General features: G+C 43.1%; 1 protein-coding gene across 2 annotated transcripts in view; it reads left to right on the top strand.

The window, feature by feature from the left end:
• Positions 1 to 13,019, top strand: part of zc3h7bb (zinc finger CCCH-type containing 7Bb) — an 86,683-nt gene extending 73,664 nt beyond the window's left edge. For both annotated transcript variants that reach the window (XM_060849659.1, XM_060849658.1), the window contains 2 exons: positions 1,674 to 1,840; positions 4,928 to 13,019. In XM_060849659.1, coding sequence (XP_060705642.1) covers positions 1,674 to 1,840; positions 4,928 to 5,117 — 357 coding nt within the window. In that variant the 3' untranslated portion in view covers positions 5,118 to 13,019. The remainder of the gene's footprint in view (positions 1 to 1,673; positions 1,841 to 4,927) is intronic.
• Positions 13,020 to 17,510: the final 4,491 nt, after the last annotated feature.

Genomic DNA, 17,510 nt, shown 5'->3' with positions numbered 1-17,510 from the left:
ATGTATTATTCATCTTAAGGCTCCTTGCAGTGTAATAAAGCCCATTCCAGAGCAAAGTTAAAGATCACACAACACCAGGTTTAATTGGAAGCACTAGCTTTCAGAGCGCTGTTCCTTCATCAGGTGGTTGTGGTCATCAGGTACTTCAGAGCAAACCTCAAACAATTCAGTTGCACCCGCCTCATTCCTTCCCTTCTCAATTTTCTTGCTAGACCACTCCAAAGTACTGGCTGTTCCTCAGGCACTGCTCTGCAGGACGACACTTCATGTGTGCAACTGGACAGTCTGTAGGTTATCTGAAAAAAGAGTTCAGCACATCTAAGCTCAATCTGAACTCATCCACTATCAAGCCACACATAACTATTTCACCAGATCCTGACCAGAAGCAGGAGACCAGTTAATCTCCTTTTGTTAACTTCCTCTAGTCCTTTTGAAGGGTGGGGGATGGGATTCAAGATCTCTCTGTTGTTATTTTAACCGAGAGCAGCTCCACCAGCATTGTCTGGGAACTGAGGTTTCTGGATGTATGGTTCGACTGTCCTGTCCACTTACCAAAATGTGCCAGCAGTGGGAGCACTGTTCGCTTCTATCATGTTCCTCCTTCTGTATACTTTACAAACAAAAGAAAGAGTGGACAACAGATACCCCACTGTAAAATGGAACGGAACTAAGGGCATAAGGAAGAGGTGATCTTTCAGAAGGTGTTGAAAGTAAGGCCTTAAGAAACCACCTGATGAAGGAGCAGTGCTCTGAAAGCTAGTGCTTCCGATTAAACCTGTTGGACTGTAACCTGGTGTTGTGTGATTTTTAATTTTGTACACCCCAGTCCAACACCGGCATCTCCAAATCCTGAAAGAAAGGAGGTACTTGGGATGAGAATATCAGCATGATGCAGCTGTGCTGACCAAAGACTATTGTAACTGAGTGTGTTCAGGGCCATATGATTACACTGCAAGGTCATTTGAGAAGAAATCACTATGACACAACCCTGAATAAGGTTATAGAGATAGGGTTGGGGGGGGAGTGGAATTTGGGAACGGAAGTAGTCCACTTGATAAAATCATGGCTGATCTCATTGTGGTATACACTTTTTTAAATCTCTATACCTATAACCTTTGACCTCCTCATAGTCAAGGATCTAAAAAAACCAGTCTTAAAAATATTTATTACCCTGACTCCACCACTCTCTGAGGAAGAGAATTCCAGAGACTAATGACTTAGTGAGAGAAAAAGAAAATCTTCATCTCTGTCTTAATTGGGTGACTCTTTGTTTTTTCAAAATTACGTCTCCTGGTTCTCATTTCTCCCATAAGGGGAAATATCCTGCCATTATCCACCCTGTCAGGTTCCTTCAGGATCTTCTATGTCTCAAGAAGATCACCACTCATTCATCCAATAGAGTCAGGCCCAGCCTGTCCAATCTTTCTCCATAAGACAGCCCATTAATCCCAGGAGTCAATGGAGTTAACCTTGTCTGAAATATTTCCAATACCTTTCTGCCCTTTTCTTAAATAAGGAGACCAAAAGAGTGTATTGTTCACCAAAAGTGGCCTCACCAAAGCCCTATTGGTTGCAAAACAAGGGTCATAATAGAGATGAAAGATCCCTGGTTCAAGAGATTATGTTGGTTTTATTAATCCTTCTCCTTAACCTATTGTGTCATCACTTTTCAGCAAATTGGCTACCACTGCTGGCTTTGTGGGAAAAATAGCAACAGTGAGAAGCAGTGGGCAAAACACATCACATCCGAAAAGCACAAAGACAAGGTGTTCAACTCTGAGGATGATCAGAACTGCTGGCAACATCGTTTCCCTATGGGAGAGTTCAAACTGTGTGAGAGGTGAGGCTGGGGGCAAGGGGAAGGAAACTGTCCATTGGACAGCAGCAAACCTAGGTCACAGCCGTCCTTTCCAAAAGGGAATATTGTTTTACTGACAATGTAGCATGTTCACAAAGAACTAGCCTGCAAGTAGAGAGGATCAAATTGGGACAGGAATTCATCTTACGCAGTTTGGAAATAGGAATATTGGTGGCTGTATGCAACGATACTGCAATTATTTTTAGTTATTCTTGGGATATGGATGTCACTGAGAGCTCCAGTAGTTATTTCCCATCTCTAATTGCTCTTGAGATGGTTAGGAGCATATCATTGGCAAAGGAATCTCAAATATTATGTAGAATCGTAGAATCATATAGCACAGAAGAGGCCTTTTGGCCAAAACATCTGTACTGTTAAAAATATGTGACTACCTACACTAGTTCCACTTTCCACACTAGGTTCATAGCTTTGAATGTCATGATACTTCAAGAACTCATCCAAGTATTATTTAAAGATTGTGAGGTTTCCTGCCTCACCTACCCTCCGAAGCACTGCATTCCAGACCCCCACCGCCTTCCCTTTAAAATTATGACCCCCCTTCAACCAAGCGGAACAAATGGATGCTTTCTCCTCACCCTGTCCATGCCTTTCATAACCTAATAAACCTGTATCAGATCCTCCCTCAACCTTCCCTGCTCTAAAGAAAACAACTCAAGCTTATCCAGCTTCTCTTCGTCGCTGACTCATTCCATCCCAGGCAACATCCTGGTGGATCTCCTCTGCACTCCCTCCGGCACAGTCACATCCTTCCTTTATTATGGTGGCCAGAACTGCACACACTACTTCAACTATGGCCTGACCAAATTTCTGTACAACTCCAACATAACCTCCCTGCTCTTATAGTCAGTGCCCTGACTGATAAAGGCAAGTGTCCCATCTGCATTTTTAACTATCCTGTTAACCTGTCCTGCCACCTTCAGGGATCTGTGCAGAAGCCCCTCAGGATCCCTTTGTTTCTCTGAGCTTCCTAGTGTCCTGCCATTCATGGAGTACTTCCTTCTTCCAAAATTTATCATCTCACATTTAGCAGGGTTAAGTTCCATCTGCCATTGATCTGCCCATGCGACCAATCCATTTATATCCTCCTTTAACCTATTAGCTTCCTTCTCACCGTCAACCAACCGGCCCATCTTTGTGTCATCTGCAGACTTGTTTTTCATCCCTCCCAGTTTATCATCTACATCATTTAAGAATGTCACAAATAATAAGGAACTCAACACTGATGCCTGTGATATACCCCCCACTGCACACACAGACAGACTACCCTCTGTCACCTGCCACTGAGCTATGTTTGGACCCATCTTGCCAAGTTACCCTGGATCCCATGTGCTTTTACCTTCATTGAGTTTCTCAAGTGGGACCTTGTCAAAGAGCCTTGCTGAAGTTCATATAAGCTACATCACCTGCCCAATTCCCGTCCAAGCACTTGATCACTTCCTCGAAAAGTCCTACCAGATTTGTTCCCGTTTTCCCCCCCTCACCCCAAAAACCATTTTGACTATTCCTTATCAACTCTTGCCATTCTGAATGGAGATTAATTTTCCCTTCACTATTTTCTCCAGGTTTCCATGCCACTGATGTTACACTCACTAATGTTTCCTGATCTGTTTCGACCTTTTGTACACTGGAAGTGCATTAGCTGTCCCCAGTCCTTTGGCACCTCCCCTGTCATCAGAGAGAATTTAAAAATTTGGGTCAGGGCCCCTGTAATGTCCTCTTTCATGTCTCAGAACAGCCTCGGATACAAATGTCTGAGCAAGTGGAGCAATTTGTCACAATCCACTTTCTCAATGGTGCATTTCAGCAGGAAAAATGTGGTTATGTATTTGTTAGAAAATACTCTAAAAGGTATGGTGCAAATGGATCTGGGCGAGACCTGAGATACATTAGTCACTCCAAGGTATGGCACAAGTCATAGAATCAAAAAGTCATACATCACTGCAGTTCATCATGCAGACCATGTTCCCAAACTAAATGAGTCTCAACTGCCTATGTTTGGCCCATATCCCTCCAAACCTTTCCTACTCATGAATTTATCCAAATGTCTTTTAAATGTTGTAACTGTACAAGAATTGAGAATGGGAAAGTGAGGGGATTGTGGGGGGGAGTTGCAGAGATGGGGGAGTGCAGGGGGACAGAGATGTGGGAATGGGGTGGGGCAGAGGTGGGAGAGTGCAGAGGGGTCAGAGATGTGGGAGTGTAGGTGGTGGGGGCAGAGATGGAGGAGTGTGGGGGGCAAGGATGAGGGAATGCTGGGAGTCAGATTGGGAATTGGGGCAGAGGTGGGGGAGTGTTGGGGGGGGGCAAGGATAGGAGAGTGCTGGGAGTCAGAGATATGGGAGTTGGGGGGGCAGTGGTGGGTCGTTTGGGGGGGCAAGGATAGGAGAGTGCTGGGAGTCAGAGATGTGGGAGTTGGGGGGGGCAGTGGTGGGTCGTTTGGGGGGGCAAGGATGGGGAGTGCTGGGAGTCAGAGATGTGGGAGTTGGGGGGGCAGAGGTGAGGGAGTGCTTGGGAATCAGATGTGGGAGTTGGGGGGCAGAGGTGGGCGAGTGTGGGGGGCGTAAGAATGGGGGAGAACTGGGAGTCAGAGATGTGGGAGGGCAGAGGTGGGGGATTGTGGGGGGTCAAGGTGGGGGAGTGGGAGTGTAGCAGAGGTGCAGGAGTGTAGGGCAGAGTTGAGAAAGTGGGGCTGAGCTGGGGGAATGGGGCCAGCGCTGTGAGACAGGAATCATTCTTAACAGTAAGTTTGTTGGGCAATGCCACGAATTTTTAAAAAAGGTGAAGGTTTAAAGGGGCCTCACAAGTGTTAGCATTGATGCTTGTTTCCATGGCAGCTGTTGCTGGGAAACCCGAGATCCAATCAAACGGAATGGGAGCTGGTTCCTATGGAACATGAACACTGGCATGGATCTGTTGGGCTGAATGGCCTGCTTTTTCTGCCATGTTTCTGTGTTAATTCCATGGACTGTTTGGACAGGTATGAGGGACTGAATTGCCTCCTTGTATTATGAGATTGTGTATTTGTGTTTTTAACTCTGTGTTCCCCAGACAAAAGAAGAAATCCTGTCCTGATGGTGATAAATGCCGTTTTGCCCACAGCCAGGCCGAGCTGGAAGAGTGGATTGAACGCAAGGAGTTAATGAAATTGAAATTTGCCAAAGCCAGAAAGGACATGCTGATTGCACCCAATGACAGTGATTTTGGCAAATACAGTTTTTTGATGAAGGACTTAAATTAACAGATAAGACCGGTTCACTTTAATTGTTGCTACAACCCTTTTAAATTCTAAAGAGAAGAAAATTGCTTTCGGTTAAATGATGGGTACAATCATGAACCGTGACCTCATTACACCGAGGTAATCCCTCTTGCCTTGTGTGCTGCGTTTTTCTCTCGTGTTTAAATGCAGCTGTAACAAAGGCAGGCACAGCTTTAAATCGAGACAGAAAAGAAAAGTGCTCACAGCTGTTACAGATGTGTTGGATCTTGCTGGGGTTAGGCAGGGTGAGAGACGAGGGTTTGGGGATCTGTGTACAGTGACAGATTGGCTTACGAACCCACATTACTTTAGACCCATAGGGATGGCTTCATGTGTTTATATGAGGCAGAGCTGAGCCATAGTGATGAGAAACTCAAGAGGATAAGTGCACTGTGTTAGCTGAGGGCAGATGGTGTGACAGAATAGTGAAAGGAACTCAAATGGTATGAAGGACAGAGACCAGGATTTCTACTGATGGATGACTTCCAATATTTAGTTCCTAGTCTGTGGCGCACCATTATGACCATCATGCAGTCATTAACAAGTAACAGTCATCTTTAACCAATGGGTGGGCTTATCCCTGCAAAAGGACAGTATTGTGGAGAGGAGGTGGGGGCTGAAATTTTGCAATAACCTATGTTGAAGAATCATAATGAGAAAATTAACTCCTAATCTCTCTCAGTATGAGATATGGCCAGATAGCTTACATTTTCAATTTTGTATATTTTTCTCCCTGTAACAGAGCTGTTTGGAAAACAATGTGTTATAGCCCAGCAGAGCGGTTGATATACCATAGAGCAGTCAATCCAGTGATAACACTTGATTAGGCATTTGTCCACTGCGCTGCTTTGACAGAATAAATGGGGCAGTTTCTTACAGGTTTCAACCAATGCCCAACCCTGTCGCCCCTCTCCCATTTCCTTCCCTGTAGTTTGCTGATTCCTGCCAATATCCTTCTACGTAGATACACAGGTTGGCCGTTCTTAATGTGTGAACTCCGGCTCTGAGGTTGGGAGAACAAAAAGCTGGTTACTGTATTCACCATGTACTTATACGTGCTTTGTGAAAAAACAAACAAGGCGAATCCTCTGAGTAGCAGCCAGAAGGAGAAACTCTGCCCAACTTTGTTTTAATCCCCCCTTCACCTAGTCCAGCGGCATTGAGGCATGAAGCAATGCCTTCCTGGTCCTGTCTCAGTAATGTGTTGGTCACATCGACCAGGTCACTAAGCAAGGTTTGGTTCATTAAACAGAAAGATCGTGATATTGAACACCTTTATAAACATTGAATCAAGAGGAACTAAAGTTGACATTCTGAAAGGGTGAATTAAATGAACCAAACTATCTTTATCATCCAAATGTACCTGTTGGTTTTAATGAAAACGAAATGGAAGGAGACAGCTTATTCTCAGTCAGGAACATTTCTCTCTTCCACCACTCCCACCAAAGGCACTTTTGCTTTGAAGTTTGGTCGGCTCCTTTACAACTGGGGAAATCCAAATCAATTTGTACAGAAAATATCGTAAGATATCATTTATTTGAACTGGTGTCAGAGTTCAGGATACAGCTGTCTCTCTCTTTCTCTCTGTCACAAACTTCAATTTGTGTTCTTTGCTAAATACCGACCAATTCCCCCATCTTCCCAGCCGGTATATTGACTACTTCTGTGTAAGGCTTCACACAAACCTGCTCCTTATCTCAATCTATCAGCATATCCTTCTGTTCCTTACTCCAATTCGTACGTTCATAACATCTATTCTGTTCACCTTCAAAATACTCCACGTGAAATTGAGTTTCACATTTTAACCGTCCTCCGGATGAAAAGGTTCCTCCCAAAGTTCATTTTTAATTCAATAATTTTGAAAAATATATTTATGAGATCTAGAATATGACATCACAGAAGTGGAAATATACTTTGCTGCATCTGCCGCATTGATTTTTCTGTCATTTTAAATTGTGCCACCAGGAGAAAAGAGCTATCTGTGAAACTACAGATATAAATTGATATACTATTGTACGCATATTGTCAGCCATCACTTCTGTAAAGTTCTCTTTATGTCAATGTTCCGATGCCTCCCTCTATTTCATTTATACTACTCCTATATTGTTGATTCAAAGTGAAATGTGAGGACTTACGGTGATGTCTACTTTTAATCGCTTGGTCCTTTTAAGTCTCATTCGTTCACAGCCTGACCCAAGGCTGTCCAAACTAATACACAGTGCAATATGAAATGCTGTTGTGGGATATTCGTAATGTCATTCTCCAGTGCATGAGAAAGCGTAACATTACGAAAGTATCTGATATTTCATGGAATAGTGTGGACAATGAAGTACAAGGAATGAGGAACTCCTTCAGTGCTAAACTTTACCCTGAACTAGAATGGCTCATTGTCAGGCCATATGTGGCCTTGTGCAGAGGGAGTGATAGAATGAAGAGGCGGCCCAAAGCAGAGTCAAAGAGGGAGATATTTAAGAAGGTAGGGAGAGAGAGTTAGTGAGGTGAAGTAACCTTACGATGAAAGCAAATGTGAACTTTGGATCAGCTCTAAGCCTTAAGTCTTGCACAAACTTGTGAGGGAAGCCCCTCGAGCCTGTTCTACTGTTGTTTGCAATGGTTTAGCCATATCTTAACTCTGTTTAATCAGCTTGATTCTGTGAGCCTTAACACCCTTTGTTAAAGTGTTAATGTTTGCAGGTGATGGTTTTGAACCAGCTGATGGTTTGTTCTTGCCAGGAGCAACAGGCAATAGGACCAACAAATCCTGTTCCCAGACCTGCGGTGAGAGCTTTGATTGCGGTCAGTGTTATAGTTTGTGGGAAGTGTTTATGTACGTGGTGCTTAAGGAACGAGATTTGTCACCATGCCAATCACCTCAGGGATCGACATTATCACCACAGAGGGATTCCTGGCAAGGAAATCATGCTAACCACTGTTCAGCCACCCAGTGCTCAGTGCAGGTGGCTGTAAACTCTCACCCTGAATCGTTTGCTATCATGAAACTATTTAACATCCTATACTTACAATAGAACCAAGTCTTCCCCAATAACAATACATTTTATATTGTTGGTGTCTTTATTTTTCAAGTTACAGATTTTAGGAACAGACAAAGACTGGGGACCTGCCTTGAATGTTTGTCATATGTGCTACAAGCACTTTGGTCTCATCGAACAGTACAGCTGAGTTCTCTCATTGGTACAAAACCAACTTTCTCAAAATGTGTCTCATTTATTTACCTGGATGTCAGGTCAAGTTGACACTGTGTTGGACTGGATGTATTTGCAGATTCTATTGGCAAGACATAAGATTTGGGGATGAATAGGCGCTGTAAACCCTGGGTATTGAGGTGAGGCAATGGATTATAGGCTGATCTGTTCCCCTCCTTCCAACCTGCTGAAGTGTAGAAGCCAGCAAATACTCACTTTGGTAGGATTTCTGAGTCCAAGCTTTTACATTAATTACTGTTGGTGTTGGCAGGACAAAGGATCATGCTGTCAGTCCTGAAGTCTTGGTTTGTTAGAGGGTCAGTGATATTCGCTGGAAACTAAGACAATGGGGTCTTTGCCTCACCTAAGGTTGACAGCATTCCAGGATTCTCCAGGAGGTACAGGACAATCTACAAGACACTGCTACTATCAAATCCAGGAGGACATTCACAGGCGTGTTTCAGGAATAAGTGATGCCTCTATTTGTCACCTTCAGTCTTCTTTACATTTTGCTCAGTGTCATTCATTAGCTTTATCTGTTGAAGAAGCTGCAGTCTTGCTGACATGTGTACACTGGCAGGGAGCATGCTGAAACATTTGACACGTTTCTTCTACATCTCCTTCTGGGGGATTGAGTTATTTTTCAATAATTAATCAGTTTGACATGATTAAGCAAGTGAGGAACCAAGTTATATTCCATTTGGTCTCGTAACTAATCAGGACCATTAAACGTTCAGCTTGGCCCTCGACTCATGTTATAATTGTGATCAACTTAGATCTTGCAATTAAAGTGAACCCCTAAAATCTTACACCTCTGACTGTGATGCTCCATAATTAAAATTGCTACTAGTAAACTTAGTTTAAAAAGAAATATTAGACCTGATGTTTAAGCAATTGGTATGTGTAGTTGATTTTGCATAAAATCAGGTAGGTTCACCCATCCAGCAGTGAGACAATGTGTGTATGTCAGACAGAGAGGTTGGTGGGACATAAGCCAGAGTTGGTAACCCTGGCCCTTACTCTAGGCAGAAGCAAGGCTCCTGCATCTAGTACAAGTGTTCAGCTTACAGTACATAAATAGATTCTCCTGGGAGGTGTCAGAATCCTATTTACAAAGAGAGGTTTTGAAAACTGGGGTGCATCATTGTGGCAAAGTCCCCAATCACTATCCTCCTCTTGAGATATTGTCCATAGGGGAATGGAACACTTCCCTGTTTTTATGTATATTAATTAAGACATTTAAATACATTGCTCGCTAACATTTAATAAGTTAGTTAATAGATAAGGCTGGTTCAGTTAAAGTCATTTTTGCTGCAACCATTTACCTTAAACTCTTTCTTAAAAAGGTTGAGAACTTTGGATGTTATGTTGTTAGTAATAATAGCTCAAGATGTGCTTTCTTCCAAATAATGTTATGAATATTATATTGTTGATGAGGTTAGATGGATGATAAGAATTGAACTTAAATTATAACATGATATATCATGAAGAAAAGCGGGATAATGCTAATCATTTTCCATTAATCTTAAAGCATTGGTTTGTGTTTGGCTAGTAATGAGAATGCAAGGCTTGATAGAAATTAATGGGGGGCCTGAAAGGAATCCGAAGGAAATCTGGTCAAGTTAAGGAGCTGCCTTGGGATGTTACATTTGGCCTCTCCCCTAGGATTCCTAGCCACTTTGGGTGAACTCCTGCAGGAAGGCGGAGGTGAGGTTAAGATTTTACTCAGGAATGTCCACTGCAGTCGGATAGCCGGCTGGATTAAATGTGAGAAAACCCCCAATTGTAAGAGAGCCAGCAGACCACCCCGAATCCCATGGGATTATCCCCCTTTTCAACCCCAAAAGGAAACCATGACTGATAAAGAGGAATGTACAGGGCTCAGCCAGGAATGGACATATGATTGATACAGCCCAGGGTTGCGTAGCAGCCCTTACTGGTTCATTTCATTGCACTGGTCTCCTTTTGAGAGACAGACCACAGGATAAAAGCTAGTACAGTATAGCAGGCTGCACTCTTTATACAAATGTTGTGTTTGCTTCGCTAGATGATGATAAGGAGAAAGAGGAGAGTGACAAATTTCAATGTACTATTGCATTACGAATGTAAAGAAAATATTTTAAACTCAGTACCAATGTGCCAGTTAAGGTTTGTTTAGACAAGGGGTATTTGATGTGTAGCATGAATTATGAATGCTTTGATAAAGTGAGATTGTTTAAGCAAAGAAAGTTCAGAGGAGATTTGATCAATGCAGGGTACGGATTTAACGTCATCATTTAAAGATTATGAGAATATTTTTGAAGATGTTTATTGACTTAGGAAACTCCACTTCCAGAATTTACATTTGCTTTTAAAATGGAAGTGGACAAATATTTTGTTTTCGAAGGGTATAGGGAGAGGACAGCAGAATGTGACAGAGTGGACTGCTCCTCTAGAGAACCGCACGCCCCACATTGATGCAGTGTCCCTTCTCCTGTGCTGGAAGTATAAGGGGCCAAACAGTAACTCTCCCCACACACCCCCAATTCCGATCCTGTCACAAATCCCAGAGTCACCTGATTTTGTGCTGCTTAAATGTTGCCCTGATCCCCCTGTCACCGATAGGCTTGCTGATGAAAGTCCACATGAATCTTTGAAGGCTGTTCGAGGGGCCAGGGCATCAGGGAACTGGAGGAACTAAAGAATTGAAAAGAGCATGGGAACCGTCGTAACCCTGCTGTGACCTACCATCCAGAAGCAAATAGGGACGGTAGGATTGTACACACTGACTGGGAGGCTCAGCAGTGTAACTCTGCCCACGCCCCAGACTATATGAAAACTGAGGCCAAACGTAGCACCCCAACTCCAGACCTGAGGTTTGCTTGCTCATTCCTCTGTTGCAGTACCAATTTGGTGAATAACCCAGTGGCAGCAGGTGAAAAGCAGGTTTTGTTCTCTAAAGTTCTTATTTCTAAACTGTTGGATTCTAAGGGCCCCAATTCAAGCTGCATTTGAGAGAGCGTTACTGACCAGTAGCATTTGAACAGTGAAGCTGTGAACATAACTATGCTGAATACTGGTCAGACCCCGTGAACTGGGACAGGAGCTGGGGCAGGGGGAGAAGTGGGCGATAAGGGAAAGGAAACAAAATGAGATGAGGAGTGGGAATGAGGGCCCTCTTTCTCCCGTCATTGATGTTTGGAACGCCTGGATTCTCATTTCAGTCATTCTGCATAATTAAGATCATGTTTACATGTTTTTATATATATATATATATATATGAATATATACATACATATAAAATACAAACAAGTACCTTCATAATGTATTGGGGCCCTCGTCATTGTACAAGATGTTGATGTTCTTTGTTTAAGATGTCTTCTACAAAGGAAGCATGTGAACTCTGGGGTGACCCCTGATCAAAAGCAGAGAGTAAATATAAAGATTTGTTGCAGGTCTGTGTTGATGCAGAGTCTGCTTTAGGTGAATAATTTAGTTTAAAATCATGGCAGACCAGTACTTTAAATAATTTGAACAGAATTATAGAAACAAGAGTGAGCCGTGAACTGTAATTTTGCTTCAGTGCAGTGGGTCAGGATAGTGTTATTCATCTGACTGTACTTGCAGAGAAGCCTGTTTTAATGGTCACTTGGAGCCTGAACTACATCCATCTGAGTTAGCCAGTTATCATCCATTACAGAGGGAGGCCATTCAGCCAGCTCTTTTGAAAACCCCACACTTATGCTGGAGTTTTACCCTAAAAAGTATGATTCTTTCCAGTGTCTTCCAAGTATTTTTCCAGTTTCCTCTTGAAAATTAGTGAATCTGCTTCAAGATTTTAATAATCCGTTCCATTTTTGTTTTAAATCTCTTTCTCTTTGCTTATTTTGCTCATAATCTCTGCAGTCTCTGGTTTGTATAGTCTGCCTGTCCAGTTCCTTGTGCACCCTGGAAACTGGAGCTGAAAAGTATTTTGGGAAGTTGGGAAAAAAAAATGTGAGGTCCAGCTAACTGGTGATTTTTAGAAGGTCCTGGTGCAAGTTGAAATCCTTCCATCTGCCAGAGGTGATGAGGGAATGGAGCCTCAGACCTTTTGCAGAGTTCAGGGTCCATTGACATCTGCTGATGGCTGAGTCATCCAGTTCTGAAAAGGCTGCGTCTGTCACACAACTCCCTTGGCCGCAGTGCAGAATGGTCTCTGTTGATGTTGCCTTTGCCAGGCTGGGATCTGCTTCTGAACTTCCTCCCCATATCTGAAGCCACTGTTTGCATCCATCCATCAGCTAGAGAGTGTGTCTTACCAGTTGTCACTGGTTCCCTCTGGCCTAGTTTAATCCAAGAATAATGCTCTGGGTGCAAGTGAGCATCGTCATGTCTATCTCTCCCACTCCCGACCCCCACCCTCGCCTTCCTATTTCTACCCTGTCTCTCTTTTCCCTATTCCCCTGGCCTGGATTCTGGCTGAACAGTCCAGTAATGGATTCATCCTACTGCAAAGATCACCATTTTAAGTTCAACCACACAGGTGTCCATTTGATGCAGGTTTGCCTGTAAGTTCTATATGTATTAATGGGAGAGTTTTGCAAACAAGTGTATTTTGTTGAAACAGAGGCTCTAATCTCCAATTTTGCTGGTTTTATTCTGTAGGCACGTTCCATTAAGAAGCTTCTCTTTCAGTTTAATAAAAGTGTTGTTTTCTGTGCACATGACTCCAGTTCTATCTGACTGATTGGGCGTTAGCATTAACATCACTCTTATTTCCAGGTTGCACGTACCTGGTGACTGCCTCAACAACTGGGATGAAGCCAAGTTGGCCATTAACAAGTTCAGGCAGTGGGCGGTGGAGGGGGGGGGTCATAGCTGCCAACAGTCTGCTGTCTTCTGTAGATATGTTCCTGCCTGGGAGTCCTTTGAGAGGGAGACAACAGTGTCCTTCAATTCTTTCAATGGCTTTAGAGAGAGAAGGGCATTGTGGGAGATGTAGTGCTTTATCTCCCCCCTCCAACTCCATTTTGATTTAGTCCCTTCCCTCTCTCCCTGCCTTTCCCTCACCTTTGATGACCCGAATAGCCTTTCCTCATAAATTCATCAATTGGGAAATACAGGTAATGTACTGGTGGTGGTTATTAGATGGGGGGAAAAATGGATGATTTGGTGACGGGAAGAAAATGTTGTGTGTAACTTATGGATATGAAAAGAATTGGAATGAGTAATGTCATTTTTCATTTTCCAAGTCTAAGGTTATGGTTTACTGAGCAGCATGATTCCTGCACTCCTATACTCTTCAGAGATTCGAATGAAAGGTAAAGTCACCATAGTCTTACCAGATCGTGAGGCTGCTCTATCATTAGAAAGCGATGACTGGTGGTGGTTTAAGTAGAGGGTCACCATGCCTCAGGTGAGGGGAGAGGTTGAGAAGGAGGGTGAAATCTTCATGGTAACCTCAGCCAGTGCAAGAATTGAACCCACGCTGTTAGTATCACTGCCTGGCAAACCAGCCAAGTTTCACCTAGCCTGCAGCAAGCATTGCAAAGCATCTAGAATAAGTGGTGCATTCAGAAGGTTCTTCAAATCCAGCAGCATGAAAGATGATCCAATTGCAGCACCCTGTGTCAAACTATCTTGTTTCCTGCATTGAGCCACTAATTACTTGAAGCCATCTCCAATAGATGCAACATATCAATTGCTCAAAGATTGTGCGAAAATATCAATTGCGTCCCAGATAGCAATCTCTTGAAACAGCTTCTTCACTCGGAACTCAGTCATGGCAAAAGACTTTCAGGAGGATGATGGAAACACTGTTGGGATGTCCTCAAAGCTTCCCTGCAAAGGTCAAACATCTCCCCCATCCCCTCACAAAAATGACTTGTGACTGCCACAAATGGAGAGGGATTATTCAGGAAGGCAGTGAACACATCGAGTGACTTCATCAGGAATGTGCAGAGGTGTCAGGGGGATTGCCCGAAGCTGCATAAATCCATCTACCTGATCTTTCAAACAACATCCTGTCCCACGTGAGGTGGTGTCTGTAGATAATGCATTAGACTCTTCATACATTGAACTGGGAGAGAAGCAAGTCTTCCTCAATCCCAAAAGAGTTCCCAGCAAGAAGAAACGTCAATTGTTTGATCCCAATCTGACAGGAAATAATCCTCCCAGATTCCTGCTCCTGGTTGTAGGTCACTGATCAATAAATTGACTTTATAAAGAACTTTTAGAAGAGGGAAGTCTGCTAAGGTTCTTCTTAGAGCCAGACAAGAGAAAGAGATGATGATGGGTGACCAAATGCATCATCAAAGGAATGGAATACAGAGATATAGAAGGCGAGAGTATCTATTCGAGTCAGCTCAGAGAATCCCTGATGGACTCTACCTGTAGCCTCTCTTGGCTCATCCCAGTGATCATACTCTGTGGTAGTCTGGAATATAAAACTCTTGCAGACAGCATAGTTTAAATTGATACCATTGGTAAATAAAGGTATTAATGTTACACTATAAACATAACTAAAGTCTGGCTTGTAGCTATCTAAGTTTCTAAAACCATTTGTAGAGTAGCGGCGCCAGCTCTTACCCCCAAGACCTCACTCAGGCGACTCTCCTTATTGCTGTAAACAAGCTGTCTTTATACAGAATGTTGTTATATAAAATTACAAAAACACCATCTGTCCTTAATCAGATAAGCAGCAATAAAACGGCAAAAGTTTGCAGAAGCAGAGAAACTCATTGACATGTCTAAAGCTATATGCACCATCAGAGTGGGCAACCTTGATGCAGCCTAGCCCCAAATGGCTGATTGCTTTGGCAAGATAACCTTCCCTTTCAACATCATAACAAGGGACTAGTCTAAACTATGTGGGAATGGTCATGAGGTTACCTCGGCTCAGCTAACATGACCAGTATCATTGTCCTACAAAATGGCTTTTTCTTTTAAAACCATCTTCGATTCCCAGAAGGCAAATTAAATTCATAACATCTCTGAGTCTCGAGCTCCAGGAAATAACATACAAACAGTCAATCCGTGACAAGCCACTGTTCACTCAAATCAGACCATAGAGTTAATCTCGCCACCAACTTCTGTGCTCTCTCTCTCCCTCTCTCTGTGTCCCTTGAACCCTTCAGTCAGTGAATGTAGTTTACAGAAGAATGTTTTTTCTCTCTCTCTCACACACATGAACATCTTTCAACTTCCTTACTATGTCAGTTTCAGCCTTTGTGTTTTCCTAGCCTGTATTGGTAATGGTAATGAAGGAGCTGAGCTTCATTAATTCAAATCTGCTCAGTGTGGTATACATGAAAATTTATCAGGATTGTTCTATTACATGCATATTAAATTACAAGTTCTTTTCCGATTGAGTATGAGTTTCGTGAAGAGTCTTCAATATTACCAGAATTTTCAGTTATCTGACATCCCACTGTGTAATCTGCCAACACCACACCACAACCACCCCCACCCCCCTGTCAGTGTGAGAAGGAAGTACTACCACAAGTACACAAATGTTATCACCTTATTTACACCAATCCGTTGACACTAAGAACAGATGTTTCCAATTTTTCTGTACAATTGCCCCGCCCCACCTCCCTTCACCATGGTCAAGCCCTTTCCCGCATCTCCTGTAGTAAATGTGTCACATGTAAGGCTACAAGCTTTCTCAGCATTAACAGGGTAAAAGGGATGTAGACATTCTTCCTCATCTTTATATTAAACAAGTGACCTTTATTTTTTAAGCAGTGGCTCCTTGTCCTGGATTTCCAACTTGGCATCTACTCTGTCAAGCATCCTCAGAATCTTCTATGCTTCAATAAGATGACCTCTCATTCTTCTGAAAGTCCAGTCAGCCCATTTAAGCCTTTGTGGCTGATCTTCAACCTCAAATCCACTATCTTGCCCCCCTCCCCCTTTCACCCAGGAATCAATGCAGTGACCCTTCTCTGAACTGCATCAAAGCACTTCTTAAATAAGGAGCCCACAACTGTATGTAGTGTTCTAGATGTGGCCTCATTAACACCTTATACAGAATCAGCAAGTCTCCCCTGTTATATGCTGAAATCTCTTTGCTTTTTGATCAGTTTCTGCTGTCTGAATTCCAAGTGGAAAATGGATTAACATTTGAGCCCATCTTAACAGCAAGGTATGGATTGATTAAACTATACCGAGGTCCGAAATATGAATAATGAAATATTGGAGACGCCAGCTGTCAGCATCGAATGAAAATACAAGCCTCTGAATTCAGAACTAAAAGCTATATGAAGTACCTTGATTGTTCCACTAGACAGTGCCTTGACTCGCTTAGGCAGCTTTTACGTTAATGCCAGGCAATGCTGTTACTCCTCCCTCCTATATTCCCTAACTCTTGCTCGGTACTTTGTACTGGTCACCCATCAAACCCAAGCCAATGTTGGCAGGTTGTTATGCTTACTGCCCATAGTGACTGTCACATTCAACTTTTAATCTCGCTAAGGTCCCAGGTTCAATTCTAGCCTCGGGTGACTGTCTGTGTGGAGTTTGCACATTCTCCCCGTGTCTGTGTGGGTTTCCTTCGGGTGTTCCGGTTTCCTCCTACAGTCCAAAGATGTGCAAGTCAGGTGAATTGGCCACGCTAAATTGCCCGCAGTATTAGGTGCATTAGTCAGAGGGGAAATGGGTCTGTGTGGGTTACTCTTCAGAGGGTCAGTGTGGACTGGTTGGGCCATAAGGCCTGTTTCCACACTGTAAGGAATCTAATCTATTGCCCTACTCCCATCCAGACTTTCCAAGCTACTTCCTCAGTCCTACACCCAAGCTGCTGTTACCTTCCTGATACTTTTAAGAGAGTTTCTTAGGGCAGCAAGTTATGGAACTGACCAGACAACAGACAGAATCAGACTTGACAATGTGTAATGTGATAGGAATAATAACTGTCAAATAATAAAAACCTGTCCTGGTGCAAACACCATCCGACATCATGTCTGTGGTTACCATTGTGGAGCTGTGGATAATCAGGCTCAAGATGGGGAAGCTCAGAGAGTTGGCGTAACTCCCAGATAAAGGAAGGATAAATACATCCCTGTGATATAATCACCTTGTTATATCCTGTTTGTAGACACTGGTTTAACTGAACAAACCCATTGTACAAGGTTTCAGTCATCCTGGATTATTATCGAACTGATAACAGTAACTACTTCTGCTTAAACTAAAACGTCAAGCAATCAGCAAG

The sequence above is a fragment of the Hemiscyllium ocellatum genome, chromosome 33 (assembly GCF_020745735.1).
Source record: "Hemiscyllium ocellatum isolate sHemOce1 chromosome 33, sHemOce1.pat.X.cur, whole genome shotgun sequence".
Classification (NCBI taxonomy): domain Eukaryota; kingdom Metazoa; phylum Chordata; class Chondrichthyes; order Orectolobiformes; family Hemiscylliidae; genus Hemiscyllium; species Hemiscyllium ocellatum.
The sequence above is the reverse complement of the archived record's forward strand: the minus strand, read 5'-3'. Positions and strand labels throughout refer to the sequence as shown.